Below are 16,526 nucleotides of genomic sequence, written 5' to 3' on the forward strand. Positions count from 1 at the left end.
AATAATGGTTCTCAAACATTGTTAAATCCCTTAACACTTTAGAATAAATCAATATAGGAAATGATTGGTAAATGCTTATTTATTCTTTATATTTTGAGTTACGTGCTCATTTAATTTTTATATTTAAAAAATATATTAAAACAAAAAAAAGACAACAAACAAACAAAAAAAATGAAAAAATGATTTCCAGAGAAAGTCTTGAAACTCTTATGACATAGGATCTTGGACGATCTTAAAAGACATTATAAAATATAAAGGGCTAAACGGTCATGAATATTTACCCGGAAATAAAAAATTAATTTTTTTTGTATTTTGTCTAAGTGAACATTCAAACATCATTTATTTTTAAATTTCAAAATTATTTACTTTTATATGATATATATCATAATAATTCAAAAAAGAAAATTGTATTTATTCTATCTCTAAAATAAATTAAAAAAATTACAAACTATTAAGATATAATAAATTATTATTATTATTATTTTACTGATGATGATGACAACGACGACGGCGACCATGATGATGATATACGAATAAATATTTGCTTTAATATTTTTTAAAAAAATATTTGTTAAGTATAAAACTCTACTCAAGTCGAATAAATATATGTTCAATACACTTGAGGTATGGCTAAATGTCAAAAACAACCACAAACATGAGAAACTGGATGCAATAGTCCTTTCGTTTGTAAAATGTTCGATAGAACCTTTCGTCTTAATTCGATAAAAATATAAAATAAATTAGGATTACGAGGTGGTTAAAAGACTACGAATACATTAATCTTTTATTAAAAATTATAAATACGTTAATCTTTTATTAAAAAATCATAAAGACCCACAATATATAGTACTCCGATGCTATTATTTTTATAGTGAGTGGTCTAATGGTTATAATTCCAACTTCTTATGGTTAAATTTGTAATTTCTTGGATAACTTTGTCAGTTCGTTTGATGACAAAGATGAACTTGGACATGTTTTCGTTTCAATTAAGAGGGATGCATCATTTTCTTTAATAGTTTATAATATTAATTATTGACCATTGGGTGGTTTCTTTCTTTCTTTTATCTTTTTTTTTTTAATTTAGCATTGACGTGTAGAGTTTCGTTTGTGTGACTAAACTAAATACTTTAAAACTTAAATATATAGGTTTTGTAATGGAAAAGAATATAAGAAAGACGACTCGTTAGTGTAAAAATAGAAAAACTTGCGACTTAAAACTATAAGAATTCATCAATAATGAAATTTTAGTCATATAGTATTTGTAATATATCTTTAACATAGATAACTATACAACCTAAAAAGAACTCATTTTTCTATTTTAATGTTTTGTAATGTCTTCATTGAGATTCGCAGCTGAAAATATACGCTTGTTGAAAAATCTCATAAATAAGTAAAACAGAAACTATATATTATGATGAACAAAAAGGTTTAATAAATTTATAATAAAATCTAATTACCTTGATTGAGATGATAACTATGGAAAATAGACCACTAGTGAAAGGGACAAGGTAGCACTTTTACTGGGTGAAGGAAATTTGGGAAAGCGGAAAGCGATTAATTAAAAAATTATAACAAAAACTTTTCATGTAGAGTAATTTTTTTTAATTATTTTAGGGAAATAATAAAAAATTTTAGGCCGGCATCTCGAATATAAAGTAGTAATAAAATTATTAAGCATCAAAGAGTAATGATACAGCCACAAACTCTTGTACAAACTTATTTTGTACAAATTGACGTGGTATTAATTCATTGGTTGAATAAAAATATAAATTAATAAAAACAAATCATCTGGGCCAAGTAATATTTAATTCAACCAATCTTATCATGCCACATCAGTTTGTACAAAATAATTTTATACAAGAGTTTGTGGCTATATCATTACTCAAGCATCAAATTAGGCTTATAAATCACCTTATCACGGTTTTTCTTTACAGTGACATGTGATTTTTTTTTCCTAATAAAGAAGAGATCCCTTCAACTAATTTCAATATTTTGAGTCTTAACAAAGACTGATCACTTCCGTTTGAGTACATTATAGATTAATTTGTCATTGCTGAAGTCACTCCAATTATATGATGTTTTGATATTCTTAATTAAAACCAATTTCATGTTTCTTTAAATATAATTTTTAATTCTATTTTACTTTCTTCGTTGGTACTATTTGCTTTTTAAATCATTTAATTATGCATATTTTTTAGGCACCCTAAACTTTCATTCCATTAAATAGAATTATTACAATCAATCAGTACAATCAGCACAATAACTTAGGGTTATTCTACTAATAATGTAACTTTTAAAATACTATGCGTTTTAAAAAGTATTATGGGTTTTAAAAATAATCGTATGTGTGCTAAATTTTATTGCTAAATTGCTATAAGAATGTAAACGATTGAACTAGACTTAATGTTAAATTGAATTTATTTATATATTTATAAATATGTATATAAAATATTTTTATTTTGTATAAATGATAATTGATAACTAAAATAAATATTTTATATTATTAATTTTTTTGTTATCTTAATATAATGGGAAGTAATAATTTTTTTAAGTTAATGATTTTATTTCCTAATTAAAAAGGATAATTTTAGATTTATATAATAAATTTGAGAATACGTATGAAATTATGTTAGGTATAAAATTGATTCTTAAATCAAATTTTAAAAAACTACTTATTCTCAATTTTTTAAAATCCATTATAAAATTAAACTAAGCTTACCAAAAATAATTTTAAAAAATTATCAAAATCTAAAATTAACTATTAACTTTTAAAAACTATTTTTAAATTTCTCAACAATAATTCCAAACAGCCCTTAGAATCTCATTATTAAAAATAAAAGCATATTGGTTGGTTGTTCAAAGACAGGCAACAGCAGCCGGCTACGTACTTGCAAACGTCACGTGCCAGCGATTAAAAGCATTTTAAACATATGTGAACATTGAATCCAATGGCAATGGAGACTGATTCGACCCTCGTGGAATTTTTTCATATTCCAAAACGGTCGACCCATTTCGGTCTATAAATACCCAATTGAACCCTTCCGTTTCTTTAATCATTTTATTTTCAGTCGCGTTAAGGATTCTCAATTTGCTTGTAATTCTACTAAACATGGGAAACAGAGCAGAGGAGGCTAAGCAAAATCAAGAAGAGAACAACGGTAACATGGCCATTGAAACTCCCATCATCCCTCTTGTCACTCCTTACAATATGGGCAGTCTCAATCTTTCTCATAGGTACCGATTGTACCCACCTTTTATTTCATTGAGTTTTTTATTTTTATTTTTTTGGATTTACATTTTCTTTCGCTGTATGGATTTTTGTATGGCGTTAACTTTATTGACGAAAGTGACATCTGCCAAAGTACATTTGAGTGACGAGCATTCACATCATAAGCACTCAGATTCTCACTGTTTATCCAGGGCTCAGCGCAAACTCAGTCGACCACTGAATCCTTGTCCATTTAGAATGAATGGATTAGTGAATATTTGGAATGGATTAGGAAATATTTGGGATTTAGTTACTGTGGTTTTTAATTCACAGTCTCTATGTGGAGTGAATCAGTAGCTATCGAGTAAAACTGTTGGTGTTTACGGAACACTTTTTAACTGTCCTTTTTTGGTAATTAAGCAGAAGCACGCCCGGTTATTAACTTATAATACCCTTAACTGATTAGAATGTATGATCTGATTTAGTTTCTGTATCTTCTTTGTATTTGTTCGTTTGGTCTATGATCTGACTGAGAGTTTTACAGAGGCAGTTTAAGTGTAATGTTGCAATTTTATGGGTTTTTTTCTTTTGAGTTTGAGTTATTGGTGATGGGGCTAATTGAATTGCGGCTTGCTTGTTTTGTTTATTTCAGAGTTGTTTTAGCACCACTGACTAGACAGAGATCATACAACAATGTTCCTCAGCCACATGCCATTTTGTATTACTCTCAAAGAACCACCAAAGGGGGTTTGCTTATAGCCGAAGCCACTGGAGTTTCCGACACTGCTCAAGGGTAATTTTACATCCGTTTAGCTGTTTTAAGAGTTTTTTGAGGCATTAAATGGATAAGAAATTGTATGTTTGAGTTTCGAAAGCATTACCTGTATTTAGTTGCTTGAAAATCTTGTGTGTTCTGTTGTTTCTTTTATTGTAAGGTATCCAGATACACCTGGTATCTGGACAAAGGAGCAAGTTGAAGCATGGAAACCGATTGTAGATGCTGTTCATGCCAAAGGTGGGATCTTCTTTTGTCAGATTGGGCACGTTGGCAGGGTTTCAAATCAAGGTGTGTTCTATATCTCTCTCTTCTATTGACAGTTACTGGTTACTTAGTTATCAGGATCATACATACATTTTATTTCTGACAATAAGATAAGGTACCGTGAACTTAAGCTATTGAATTGCAGTAACTTACAGTAATCTAACATGAGGCAAGTGTTGAGAGAATAAGCAGCTCGGATTAATCAAATGCTCAAATTGAGTACTGATCATCCTACAGATGCACCATCCTTTTGCATTTTATTTTCAGTTAATAAAATGATATTCAATAGTTTTTTTGCAACCTCCATGTGATGGATCTGACTGATTTTATAGAAATTTGAGAATCATTTCAACTGGATCTTCATTGGTTTTTCCTGTCGTCGAACTGTACAGATTATCAGCCAAATGGTCAAGCTCCAATTTCCTGTACAGACAAGCCATTGACACCTCAAATCCGCACTAATGGTGTTGATATTGCACAATTCACTCCTCCAAGGCGGCTAACGACAGATGAAATCCCTCAAATTGTGAATGATTTCAGGCTTGCTGCAAGAAATGCAATTGAGGCTGGTAAATTCTTTTTTCTGAAATTAAAAATTGAATTGTGGGCAATAAGTGTTTTAAGGTCGCCACAGGATGGGTGATATTTCACTGGTCTACTTTTCTTGAGATTAAGGATAATAGTATAAAAGAATAGTGAGATTCTTCCATTCCATGCATGGCTATCAGAAGGAAAGGAAAACTAAACATAAATGCATTAATAGATTTTTACTAGGCTTTTGTGGCTTGTAAATAATGCTGTTTTATTGTACTGTAAGGTTTATGTGAAAACAGTTAAGTTTCTTTACAATTATGCTTATTGTCCCATAGTTGTATTTATCATATTGAATAAAGAATTTGAAAACTTAAACCTTACCTAAATGTGTCATTAATGTAAATGGAGTCATTACAATAGTCAGATTATTTGAAATGGGTTCTAGAATCTTACATGTGACTCCTTTTGTCATCTAAAATGATGGTTGAGACTTTGTTTTTTTTTTATCTTATCAACTGTTTTGTTGTTAGTTAAAATAGGGATTGAGTACCGGCAACTCTGAGTAGTTTTGTAGCTTTCTGCCTGCATCTCTGAGACATCACAAAACTGCCTTGGATTAACTTTGAGAGCCAACCTAGTAAATGCTTAAATACTTTTTCTTGTTCTTAAAATGAAAGCTAGACCCTCTGTCTGTCTGTCCGCACAATGCGAGCCTCAGAGCTTTTAGTTATATGAGAAGAGGTAGATAAATGGAGTGTTCATGCTGTACAGGTTTTTGGTTTCTAACTTTGTCTTATGCTGTATAGGTTTCGATGGCATTGAGCTCCACGGTGCACATGGCTTCCTAATTGACCAATTTATGAAGGATCAAGTGAATGATCGAACAGACCAGTATGGAGGATCCTTAGAGAACCGTTGCCGTTTTGCTTTAGAAATAGTTGAAGCTGTTTCCAATGAAATAGGGGCAGATAGGGTTGGGATAAGACTATCTCCGTTTGCAAACTATATGGAATCAGGAGACTCTAACCCAGAAGCTTTAGGTCTTTACATGGCAGAATCCTTGAACAAATATGGTATCCTCTATTGTCACATGGTTGAGCCGAGGATGAAAACAGTTGGAGAAAAATCTGAATGTCCTCACAGTTTGCTGCCCCCCATGAGAAAGGCTTTCAAGGGTACTTTTCTTGTCGCTGGGGGTTATGACAGGGAAGATGGAAACAAAGCTATTGCTGAAGGCCGTGCAGATCTTGTTGTTTATGGTCGCTTGTTCTTGGCTAATCCAGATTTACCCAGGAGATTTGAGTTCAATGCCCCCCTCAATAAGTACAACAGAGAAACATTCTATGTTTCCGATCCTGTTGTTGGTTACACGGATTATCCCTTTCTCGACACCTCTTCTTATGTTACCAAGAAAAAGCATTAGATTGATAAAGCATTCTCTCAGATTTAATCTTGTTTTCTGAATTTTTATTGATGTAGCGTGTGAATGTAAAAGCCAGTATAGTTTATCTCAGTAAAATTGTAATGGCGTAAGGCCAAGGCTATGCCTATGTTTCACATTCACTCTCTCTCTAATTCCAATTGAGACTGCTATTCTCAAAATCACAAGGATATAAGAAAAACAAAGCATTATGGTGTCAAACTCAAACCATCCTTTTGTTTCATAAATTGGAAAACGAATTAACCTGGAACAATTCATCACCAGCATGTTTGAATATATACTTTGTTTGTCCTTCGGTTAATTTCTGTTGCCATGAGAAGAGTGCGAACATAATACCAGAAACTAGCAAAGTGATGTCATCTTATTATCCCTTATTTACTGATGAATACTAATAAAGTAGAGAATGAGTTTGGATTCAAGATAATGAAGATATTATTATTTTTATATACAGTATACTTGTTTTATTCAGTATTGATGCAATTGCATTGTAGTGGTTCTTACACAACACTTGTGGAACTACACCATTATATTCAATGTTATTAACTACTTGGTTTATATTGGATGAAATATGAACACGTGGAAAAATCAGTAAGCGCTATCATATGTATCCCCTTTCGGAATCAGTACATCAAAATCACTTACAGTCCATTCTGCAGTTTCCCCATTTTGGCTACCATAAATTTCCGTACCAACATTAAGGGAAGTCCACACACGCCTTGCTCGTTCTGTGCCTGGATCCTGTGCAAAGAAAGAAATATATAGCTCCTTTTGAAGAAATGAGAAAAAAAAAAAAAAAAAATTCTCGTGCAAGAAGTATCTGAGTTGATAGAAATACACAACGAGGCCTTGAAATTGAATGTTACATTTCTCCAATGCAATATGATGGTGACAAATCAAGTCCAGAAAGGCTCCACTAAGTTCATAGCACTTCGCTAGGTGCCAACTTATTATTTACCACTATTTACCAATAGCCAAGAGAAAATCAAATTGGGTTCCCATGCGTAGTTAACTAAAATGAAACTGCTGATTACTCAAATCTTAGTCTCTGACACAATTCTACATTCAGCAGGGACAAAGAAAATGTGAAGCATGGCTTGAAAACGATTGGATAGGCATAAATATCTAAGGAAGAGCTGGATCTGGTCTTAATAATTTAAAAATGAAATAAGGGACATATATTGGAAAATATGTACATTTGAGAATCTTAACAATTCATTAACAAAGAGAATTGTACATTTAAAAGGTGTTGTTAGATCATTTCGCCGACAACAAAAAATGAAACCAATGAAAGAATGTATCACTTGTTTCATATATGGATCAAATTGACAAATAGCATTCGGCATGGTTTCTTCAAGTAAAGCTTATATAAGTAGTTTTATGCTAGCAGACTTTCAACATGAAGAAGTTTTCTTTCTTTCTTTTTTTTTTTTTTATTTACAAATTTTAACAAAATTCTGTAATCACCTTAAATTAAGTTTGGTAATAAGGTAAATTTTGCTTTTAGCTCATGTATGTGAAGATAAGCTACACCAAAACTTGCGGATTTTAGTATTACAAATTTAAGCACAATTTTGCCCAAGGCTAATGTAATAGAAAGATGTTTGAGTTCTAGTGTCGAAGCATATTCCAAATGAGCCTTACTTTAATTTTCACTTTCTCAATTGTAGCATAACAATAGGAAATGCAAATGCAGAAGCAAGAAGAGGTAATACTACTGAAAGACGTAAAATGTTTTCAAAAAGAAACAAAAATAGAAAGTACAAATAATGACTTTTTGACATTTCAAATGACGGCTTGTGTGAACATTTAAAACATACATTGTGCAGAAAATAAATGACCATAGAGCTTGAATTTCCTAATTTTGTGATTACTAATGTTGGTATAAAAAACCATCCTACAATTTAGCTTGTTATTATGATGCATGGCATAAAGCTGCTTTTGACTCTGTAAAATAAACTTCATCGTGACCAAATTTTATATGCATGGCAGCCACAGCCAGAAAGCTCTAATGTCGGAAAAGAGATTTGAAATGATATTCATTTGCAAGAACTAGTGTACCTGGTAGAAGTATAACCGATTGGAGAGGGCCCCAGCATCAAGCACCCAAGTTCTAGCGTCCCCAACCCATCCATCTCCCTGCTTTTCAGGATAGCCATGCACTGCCCATTCAGGATGTGGAAGAATTTGTACCAATTCCTGCGCTTGCGGATTGCTATATGGATCGCAAATGTCATATGGTTTCTCCAGATGTTCAGCATTCCCAGGGCAGCAGTAGAGATGATAAGCAGAATATGGAAAGCGAGAAGTGTCATTTCTATATATTATTTCACCAGTAGGACTAACATGGTAAGGTGGGCATGAAACAAGATTATCTGGGCGACACCAGCTTGTGGTAGCTGGGTTAATGATCATCTCACTGTATCTAGTCACATCTGTCAGAGTATCACCATCACACAGCTTTCCATTGTTCTTCCAACAGCTACCTATATCAAGGAGATAAAATTGACTGTTTGGTCCTCCTCCACGCTTGACATCAAGTGTCAATTTTACCTTGAAGTTTGGAGACTCTGGCAACTGAGAGACAAATGAAACTGAAACAATTACTATATGTGTCTGAGTTATGATTCTTGCATAGCAAAATGCTAAGAACATGAATACAATTGACATGCTTTTTGATTGCAAATACTCTTCAAAAAAGGAAATGAAATGAATAATTAACAGACAAAAATATAATGTGATACAACTATCAAATTCACAAAGTAATCAATGTTCTAGTAAACGATACTATTCGATCAGCATGTGTGATGAGCAAAACAACTATAATTTGGGCAAACTAGAGGTATACATAGGCAACAAACCTTAGTCATGATGCCACGGCCACTATAATGGTAACCGCCGTTAAATCCTTCCACTGCATCTGAACGTAGATACAACATAAGCCAAGGATACTTGGCAGATGTTGTCAATGTGTGTGAGAAAATCCAGCTCCCTGTGCTCAGATTCTTCTTCCAGGAGACTGAGAAGAATGAGTTATTCCCTATACCTCTGCTCAAGTCAGCATCAAGGTCATATGTCCCATTGAAACCTCCAGTTAAAGATGCTTGCCTTCCAGAACAAACCAATCTTGAGTAGTTGTGATAGACAAGTGGTTGATTCATGCACCCTTCGCCAAAACAAGGAAAATTTCTGCCGGTTATTATTTTGCTGACATTTTTCCCATTTTCAGGACAAAGTGTCTTGTTTTTATCGAAGTTTCCATTTTTTAGCATAAACATCCAAAAATACCATCGTTTGGCACACCCTTGCACCTCACAGAGAGAAGCAAGATAGCGTTCTTTTTCTGCAGCAAACAGGTCTGGATTTCTGAATGATTGAAAACCTTCTGCAGGAAACTTGTCACCAGTCTTTAAGCTGTTGTCAGATCCATTCACTTTGTGATGTACCTCACATTTTCTTCCAGTATCAAGACGGCTGTAACCCAGGGAATCTGAAAATTGAGCCATAAAGCTAGAAAGATTGTAGTAAAAATGTAGATCTTATATAACTTTCTCTTTCACAATTAATGCGTGTGGATCTCTATGTTAGTTTGGTTGAGCTATACTATTACCAGGGCCCTAGATATGGTATATTTGCTAATCATGTTTTTCATTTAACAGAACTCACCCAATGTATCAGCATTCATCATGACAAGATTAACCAAATTTCAAGCAACAAACAGGGTAGTCCAAATAAAAGCCAATTGATGAGATTAGAGCTAGCATGGAGTTCATATTGGAAGTCCTCTGGAAGCCTCTCTGTGCAGATAAGTTGACCACTACAAGATAGATTATCTCATGTGACACCATATGTGTAAGTCAGGAAAGCTTGGAGCTGCATGTGCTGGTGACAATAAATTATATTGAAGGCATAACATAGAGAATCAAGATCCAAGATATCAGATTCATTCATTTTCTTGAATTCACATCAACAATCCCTAAGCTGTTATCTCATTCAGTCACTTTCCATGTAACACACAATTTAACCCTGTAACAAGATGGCGTCAATTTAACCCAGTATCAAGAGGGCATCATGCACCAACCTAGAGGATCTGAAAATTGAATAAAGGTAGAAGAAGTTGAAAACATGTCGCAGTTTTTCTTTTTCTTTTTCTCTTTTTCTTTTAATTTGCTTTCATATTTAATGTACAAAGTTCTGTTACTGATTAGAACAAGCTACATAATGTGCAATTTGCCAATCACATTTGCATACGAGAAAACAAAACTAACTCAGTTGATTAGCATTCTCTATTACAAGAATAGTAAATATTCATGCCCAAATGAAAGCCTCTAGTGGCAATTTAAGCAAGCACAGAGTTAAATTCAGAACAAATCCACAAGCCTCTGCTTGAAATAAGTTGAGGGCTACAAGGTAAATTATCGCAGGTGAAACTATATGCCTAGAGTCAGGCAAGCAAGGAGCTGCACATATTAGCAACAATTCGATCCAATGAAAGCCAAGACTGATTTACATTTCAAACATATAAAGAAGCCTCCAAAATGCATCATGGTGGAAGCATGAGCCAGGAACCAGAAATGACTATGAATGAAAAATTGAAAATAAGCAGGTGATAAACGAAGAACTGAGAAAGACGCAGTTACAAAATTAGTTGGCAGTGATGAAGGTGATGAACAAAAAGAGGATAAATAGATCCTTGCGTAGTTCAATGAGTATGAAAGGAAGTCAAAACATAGCAAATAAAGGGGATATTAGGAGTGTATTGCTACTATATAATCAACAGCTGATACCCTGCAAATTTTAGAGAATAACTAGGCAGCAACAACAAAGGGATAAGCAAACCTGATACACTGTACCTGCAGTGAAAAGCTTAGAAAGAAACCAAAAAAAAAAAGAAAAGAGAGAGAGAGTTTACACCATAATTACATAAATTATAATGCAAACATGGTAATGGACTTGAAAAGATCAGCATTTCCAATCTCTGATAAAGATAACTCCAGATGACAAAAGCTTGACCTTTTAAAGTGTTTTGTTATAAATAAAATCAAATAACTAATTACCAATTGTACAAAAAAAAAAAGGAATATGCAACACCTTGGAAAAGGGTTGAATACAAATATCCTGTACCTTAAGACCAATTCAACAATTCAAAATAACTCATTGAGCCCATATAACAAATCATTAAAGAACAGAACAGAGATCAAATAACTTACTTCACATTCACAGGCTTCATGCTTCCAAAAAAACAAATTCTAACAGAGTTTAATAGTATAATCTCAATCAAGAATTACAAATACATAACAAAAAATATAAAAAAAATTGGAGAAAAAAATTTACCAGTGATGAGAGAAGAGCAGAACAAATCAGCACAGTCAGCAAGCCTGGGACTGCCCATTCCAGGAGCTTCAAAGCCGACTTCATTGCAAAAATTCCAAGCTTCCAATGCAACTCTCACATTGGCACTCTTCATTCCAGGATCCCCTATTGCTGATACATATCTGTTTTTTGAAATCAACCCATGCGTTTTTAACAAAGAATCAGCAGCCAAGTTCTGAACAAATAATATTTGCAGAACAAGAACAATAAGAAACCAAGATGATAATAACAGAAAACCCATTTGTTTTTGCTTCTTTCTTTTTCTCTTTCCCCTCAAACTCGTTTTCTGATAATGGTGTGATTGAAGAGATTGTTACAAGTAAAATCTTGAATCATGTTTTAACTTGCAAGCAAAATTTTTAGTTTCTGCAAGAAAGACACGAGGCAGTGACTGCGACTGCAACAAGTTTAATATTTTGATACAAGTTTCATAAACCCCTGAATGTTTCTTTTTTTCATTGAGACCACAAAGTACGATCAATTTTTGACCTTGTATTACGATTCAAACTCTGATGATTAGTTGAACAAACCAGTTTGAAAAAAGAAAGACTCAACTAGGCTTGTGGATAAAATTGTTATCATCGTTGTATCATAGAGAAGAATATTATTAAATTTACTCTAAAAAAAAAGAATATTATTAAATTTAGTTACTTTAAATATATACTGAGATAAATGACTATAATTTCATTTAGTTTTCATAAGAATAGGTTATTTTTTTAATTATTCGTTATAATTATAAATTTATTAAAATCTCTTAAAAGTTAAAATTATATGGTGCAGTATATATGAGCGCAAACTAAATCTAGTTTTTTTTAAATATTTAAAAAAAAATGTTACTTTATAATTACTGGTGTGGTAGGAGTTTATTATTGGTTTAATTAACGATTACGAGTTTAAAAGGCACGAGACCGCGACTAGAAATCTAGAATCTGATAGAAATAAGCATAAAATATTTTGATAAAGTTTTATTGGGACCCCTGAATATTTATTATTTTTAGTTTCGGTCACCAAGTTGAAAAATAATCACTGTGACCCCTGAGAAAGTCTTAAAGTCTAAACGAGCACTGGAGCCTGAAGAGCTATCGAAGCCAGAGAAATCAGCCACCAGCCCACCACTGCCATTCGCTGGAGCCATCGCCGCTGCTTCCGTCGAAACGTCAATCCATCGCCGCCGGGAGCGCTATCGAAGGTTTGATTCTGTTTTAGCTTTCCTTTGTTCAATTCTTTTTTCTTTTTTTTTTAAAAAAATTAAAGATTGTGAAATGGTGAATTTTGAGATCTTTGTGTTGATTTATTGTGTTAATTGAGCTGATTTTAGCTAAATCTTGTGTTTTTAATTTATCATAGTTTAACATTAGATGTCCTTTTGTTTATTAACTTTCGATTCTGAAGGTAATTTCTCTTATAGACCGATGTAATGGTGTTTTATTGAGGAATTTTAGATGACTGTCGTTTTTGTTGTATCTCATCGAGGCTCTTATTGCTTTCATTTGGAGTGAACTATGATTAAATCTTGGATAGCGGTTGACTTAGCTGGTAATTTCTCTTACACGTGTACAATGTCTTGGGATTTCAGAGGGGTGGGAATAGGGCTGCATTTTAAATTTTCAAGAATAGAATTATAAAATTGAGTTAATCGTCTATGTAATTTTTATATGGTTTCTTAGTGGCAAATACTTGATTACTTTGTCTGTGCAGTGCAGAGAAAGGAAACTTGGGGTTGCCCCTTTTACCTGGCCAAGGTTGCTTATTTCACAGTTCTCATACTCATACATATAAACTCTGTTTCATGGTAAGTCCATCCGGTATAAAGGTTGGCAGAAATTTATGGAGTATTTATAATTGTATCACAGAGATGTGCTTAATCTGGTTGAGGAAACTTCCATCTATATCATGTTGTGTCTTAACTGGAAGATCTTAGCTATGAGGAACTCACCAATACATGTAATTTGAAATAACAGTTGATGCTTGAAATTGGTTGAGATAGATGATGCCTCAAATGTTAAATCTTCAGTTGGGCTTAAAATTGATGAAGGGTGTGTTTGTGGTTTAGAGTAATTATTCCCATGACCAATAGTGTTCGCAATTAGAGTCTTGACCAATATCTTCCAGGTTCCAAATAACACGTGGGGCCAGGACCACAGGAAATATTCAACAGACTAGGACCGGAACAGATTTTATTTTTTTATTTTTTATTTTTTTGGTGGGAATGAGCCAGGTACCCCAGGTGTCAATCCTCACTTGAAATTTTATGATATGTGCCTGCCTTATTGGTTTGGTTGAGCATATTTTTTTTACGATTCTTTAACTTCTAAATGGAGGAATTAATGTGGAGAACCCTGGTTCTAAATAATGCCTTAATACAACTGAAATGTTAATTGCTTGGATGCTAATGCTTAGGTGGTTCACTGGAATTTCCTTGATCTTTGGCATGCGTTGCCTTGCACTTCCGAATTGTTGATTTAGCTTTTAATTATCCAACTCTTGCGGTATTTTAAACATCAAGGAGGTGAATCCTGTTATCTCTAAGTGGTCAGCTTCTTTTTATTTAGTTATTCCTAAATAATTAGCTGTATGCATTTTTATAGATGGAGAAGTCATTTTCATGGAAAATAACAAACCGTTCACACCACTTTGAAAAGAATGAGACTCATTTGCTTAGATAACTAGTGATATCCTTCGATTTAATTTTGAGTTTGTATGCATTTGGTTAGTTGTCCAGCGCATTTTTGCTGGAATGACATCATGAATGCCGCTTGATGGTTCAATTGTTTCGCAGCTATTGCTTTACTGTCGTGTAACTTCTGTTGCAAGCTTTTCATGACTTTGCGCTTATTATTAATTTAATGTTATTGATTGCTGCATGTGTTCACATCCTATATTGAGCTGTTCAACAAAAAAGGTTTTATGTTACTCTTTGCAGCTTTAAAATAAGACACTCATCATTCACGTGCTTTTGTGTAGATTATCTTGGTAACTCATGCCAGGACTGGTGGTCAACATGAATTGCTAAAATGCATATACAACTTATATGTTGAATCTATTGACAAGAATCCACTATATTCACCAGGAACTCGAATCAGGTCACTAGTTACAATAAATAGAAAATGACAGTCTCTTGTTCTGTTCAATCAGAGTAATTAAGAAGATAAACAAAACTACACAAACAAATGCGTGCCTATACGCGCACACCTGCGCACCTGCACATACACCCTTACGCACTCTACGGAGTTTGTGATGCAGCAGGACTGAGTACTTACAAGAACTTGGGTTTTCGCATTGTATTAGTAAATATTATTAGGCAATGCTGCTGGTTGCCTAACCCATGTTCTTTTTTTAGTGCAAGAGTAATTTACTTTATATTTACACATGATTTAAGAACTAGTACTGCAGTTTATTTATTCTTATATTCCAGGCTATGAATATATGATCATACGCTTGTAATTGTTGTGCAGGTGTGAACTATTTAATACAACACTTGATCAATATGTACAAACCATTGCATAGTTTCTCAAGATAGTGTTCTTCAGTCTGATAACTATTTCCACACTATTAACGCTAGCTCCAACATCAAGATTTGTGTCTATGGAATGGATTCGGACTTTTGTGAGGCAGTCAACGCCCTTATCCTTGATCCAATTCCAATTGAGAATATTTTGTGGAGACGTGTTCTATCAATTTAATCAATTTAATCGGTGAACTTCGTACACATTAATTTCAATAGGGCTCTGTTAGAAGGATATTATCTTTGTAATTGCTTTTGATAAATCAGATGCTTGCATCTTTTTTGAAGAACACACATCTATTTCTTGGCTTCATCTTCAGTGAATTCGCATGCATTGTAACTACATTATTCCTTAGGATGGCCGGCTTTATTAGAGATCATAATGGGGCTTGGGTGGCCGGCTTTGGAATGAACATTGGATCGTGCTCGGTTACAGTAGCTGAGCTTTGGGGCCTCTATCAAGGTTTAAATGTTGCTTGGCAAACTGGGATCCGATGGTTACAAGTTGAAGTTGACAGCCTCTGTATTTTGCAACTAGTCAACACTCCTAGGATAACAACTAATGAGTTCTCTCCCTTGATTAAGTCCATTAGAAATCTCATTAGTCGCAACTGGCGCATTACCATCAATAGTGTTTACAGGGAGGCTAATTTTGCAGCGGATTATAAACGTGATCATAATCTTCAAAATAAGGAATATCTACAAAATTAATAATTTGTTAATTTATCAGTACCAAATTATATATATGTGGATATAGTGTTCAAATACTTAAAGACATCAGTGTCAAGGATCTTCAATTTGTTAATTAATATTCACTAGAGTAGTAGATTTTTCATGATACCAATACTATTAATTTATCAATGTTCTACTTACCACCAGAAACCCTGAATTCAGAAATTGCATTTTATCAAGGTTCTATTTACCATCATAAATACTAAATTCAGAAATTGTATTTTATCAAGATTCTTCTTACCATCTGAAGCCCTAAATTCCGAAATTGAAACACTTGATGGGCCACAAGGGGAGCTTTTGGGGAGTGGTTCTCCCCAGTGCCAAGCCTTTCCCGATGTGCTCCGGTCCGGCGTACAAAGGTGAGTAGCGACCTTTCTACGGCTGAGGTCTTGGATTCGAGCTTCAATAAATTTTTTTGCTTATAAATTATGCATGGAAAAACACATAATTATCTGCATGTTCTATGCATAATTTATGTGCAGATAGCATCACCTCAACAATTAATATTATAGTTTGAATTGAAATGATGAATTAATTTTTACTAATTACATAATTTTTAACTACACTAGGAACAATATCTTTACCTTTAAATATACACAATGAATAACATATAGACAGATATACAATTTTTTAGGACTTTACTATATAGTGGGACTCTTGGCAAACACCTAAATTTTCTAATGAAAAGAGCTGA

The 16,526-nt window shown here is 33.4% G+C and overlaps 2 protein-coding genes and 1 long non-coding RNA gene across 4 annotated transcripts; 2 read left to right on the forward strand and 1 right to left on the reverse strand.

Annotated features, from left to right (window-relative positions):
* Positions 1-2,977: 2,977 nt before the first annotated feature.
* On the forward strand, positions 2,978-6,347 carry LOC112100116 (putative 12-oxophytodienoate reductase 11). The gene is made up of 5 exons (XM_024188289.1): positions 2,978-3,234; positions 3,861-4,001; positions 4,144-4,274; positions 4,643-4,819; positions 5,591-6,347. The coding sequence occupies exons 1-5, from the start codon at positions 3,110-3,112 to the stop codon at positions 6,205-6,207; spliced, it is 1,191 nt and encodes a 396-aa protein (XP_024044057.1). The 5' UTR covers positions 2,978-3,109; the 3' UTR covers positions 6,208-6,347.
* A 353-nt stretch (positions 6,348-6,700) lies between these two features.
* On the reverse strand, positions 6,701-12,160 carry LOC18048358. Its single transcript, XM_024189937.1, has 4 exons — positions 11,557-12,160; positions 9,084-9,712; positions 8,284-8,799; positions 6,701-6,963 (listed from the first exon to the last, which is right to left on the reverse strand). The coding sequence occupies exons 1-4, from the start codon at positions 11,834-11,836 to the stop codon at positions 6,811-6,813; spliced, it is 1,578 nt and encodes a 525-aa protein (XP_024045705.1). The 5' UTR covers positions 11,837-12,160; the 3' UTR covers positions 6,701-6,810.
* Positions 12,161-12,588: 428 nt separating this feature from the next.
* LOC18048359 lies at positions 12,589-15,711 on the forward strand. 2 transcript variants are annotated; one of them, XR_002906298.1, is made up of 3 exons: positions 12,589-12,784; positions 13,294-14,678; positions 15,051-15,711. It is a non-coding gene; the product is annotated as an uncharacterized LOC18048359 (long non-coding RNA). The 2 variants fall into 2 exon arrangements; XR_002906299.1 differs by having other exon boundaries at positions 13,294-13,387.
* The last annotated feature ends 815 nt before the right edge of the window (positions 15,712-16,526 follow it).

This window comes from Citrus clementina, unplaced genomic scaffold, assembly GCF_000493195.1.
Source record: "Citrus clementina cultivar Clemenules unplaced genomic scaffold, Citrus_clementina_v1.0 scaffold_3, whole genome shotgun sequence".
In the NCBI taxonomy this organism is placed as follows: domain Eukaryota; kingdom Viridiplantae; phylum Streptophyta; class Magnoliopsida; order Sapindales; family Rutaceae; genus Citrus; species Citrus x clementina.

Bases quoted from the DNA above. Each gene is read 5' to 3' on its own strand.
- LOC112100116 (XM_024188289.1), top strand. From the start codon at position 3,110: ATGGGAAACAGAGCAGAGGAGGCTAAGCAAAATCAAGAAGAGAACAAC. The intron at 4,275-4,642 runs GTGTGTTCTATA...CGAACTGTACAG, and splicing joins TGGCAGGGTTTCAAATCAAG to ATTATCAGCCAAATGGTCAA. The intron at 4,820-5,590 runs GTAAATTCTTTT...TATGCTGTATAG, and splicing joins AAGAAATGCAATTGAGGCTG to GTTTCGATGGCATTGAGCTC.
- LOC18048358 (XM_024189937.1), bottom strand. From the start codon at position 11,836: ATGGGTTTTCTGTTATTATCATCTTGGTTTCTTATTGTTCTTGTTCTG. The intron at 9,713-11,556 runs GTAAATTTTTTT...CTCAATTTTCAG, and splicing joins CTGCTCTTCTCTCATCACTG to ATTCCCTGGGTTACAGCCGT. The intron at 8,800-9,083 runs GTTTGTTGCCTA...TTTGTCTCTCAG, and splicing joins GCCGTGGCATCATGACTAAG to TTGCCAGAGTCTCCAAACTT.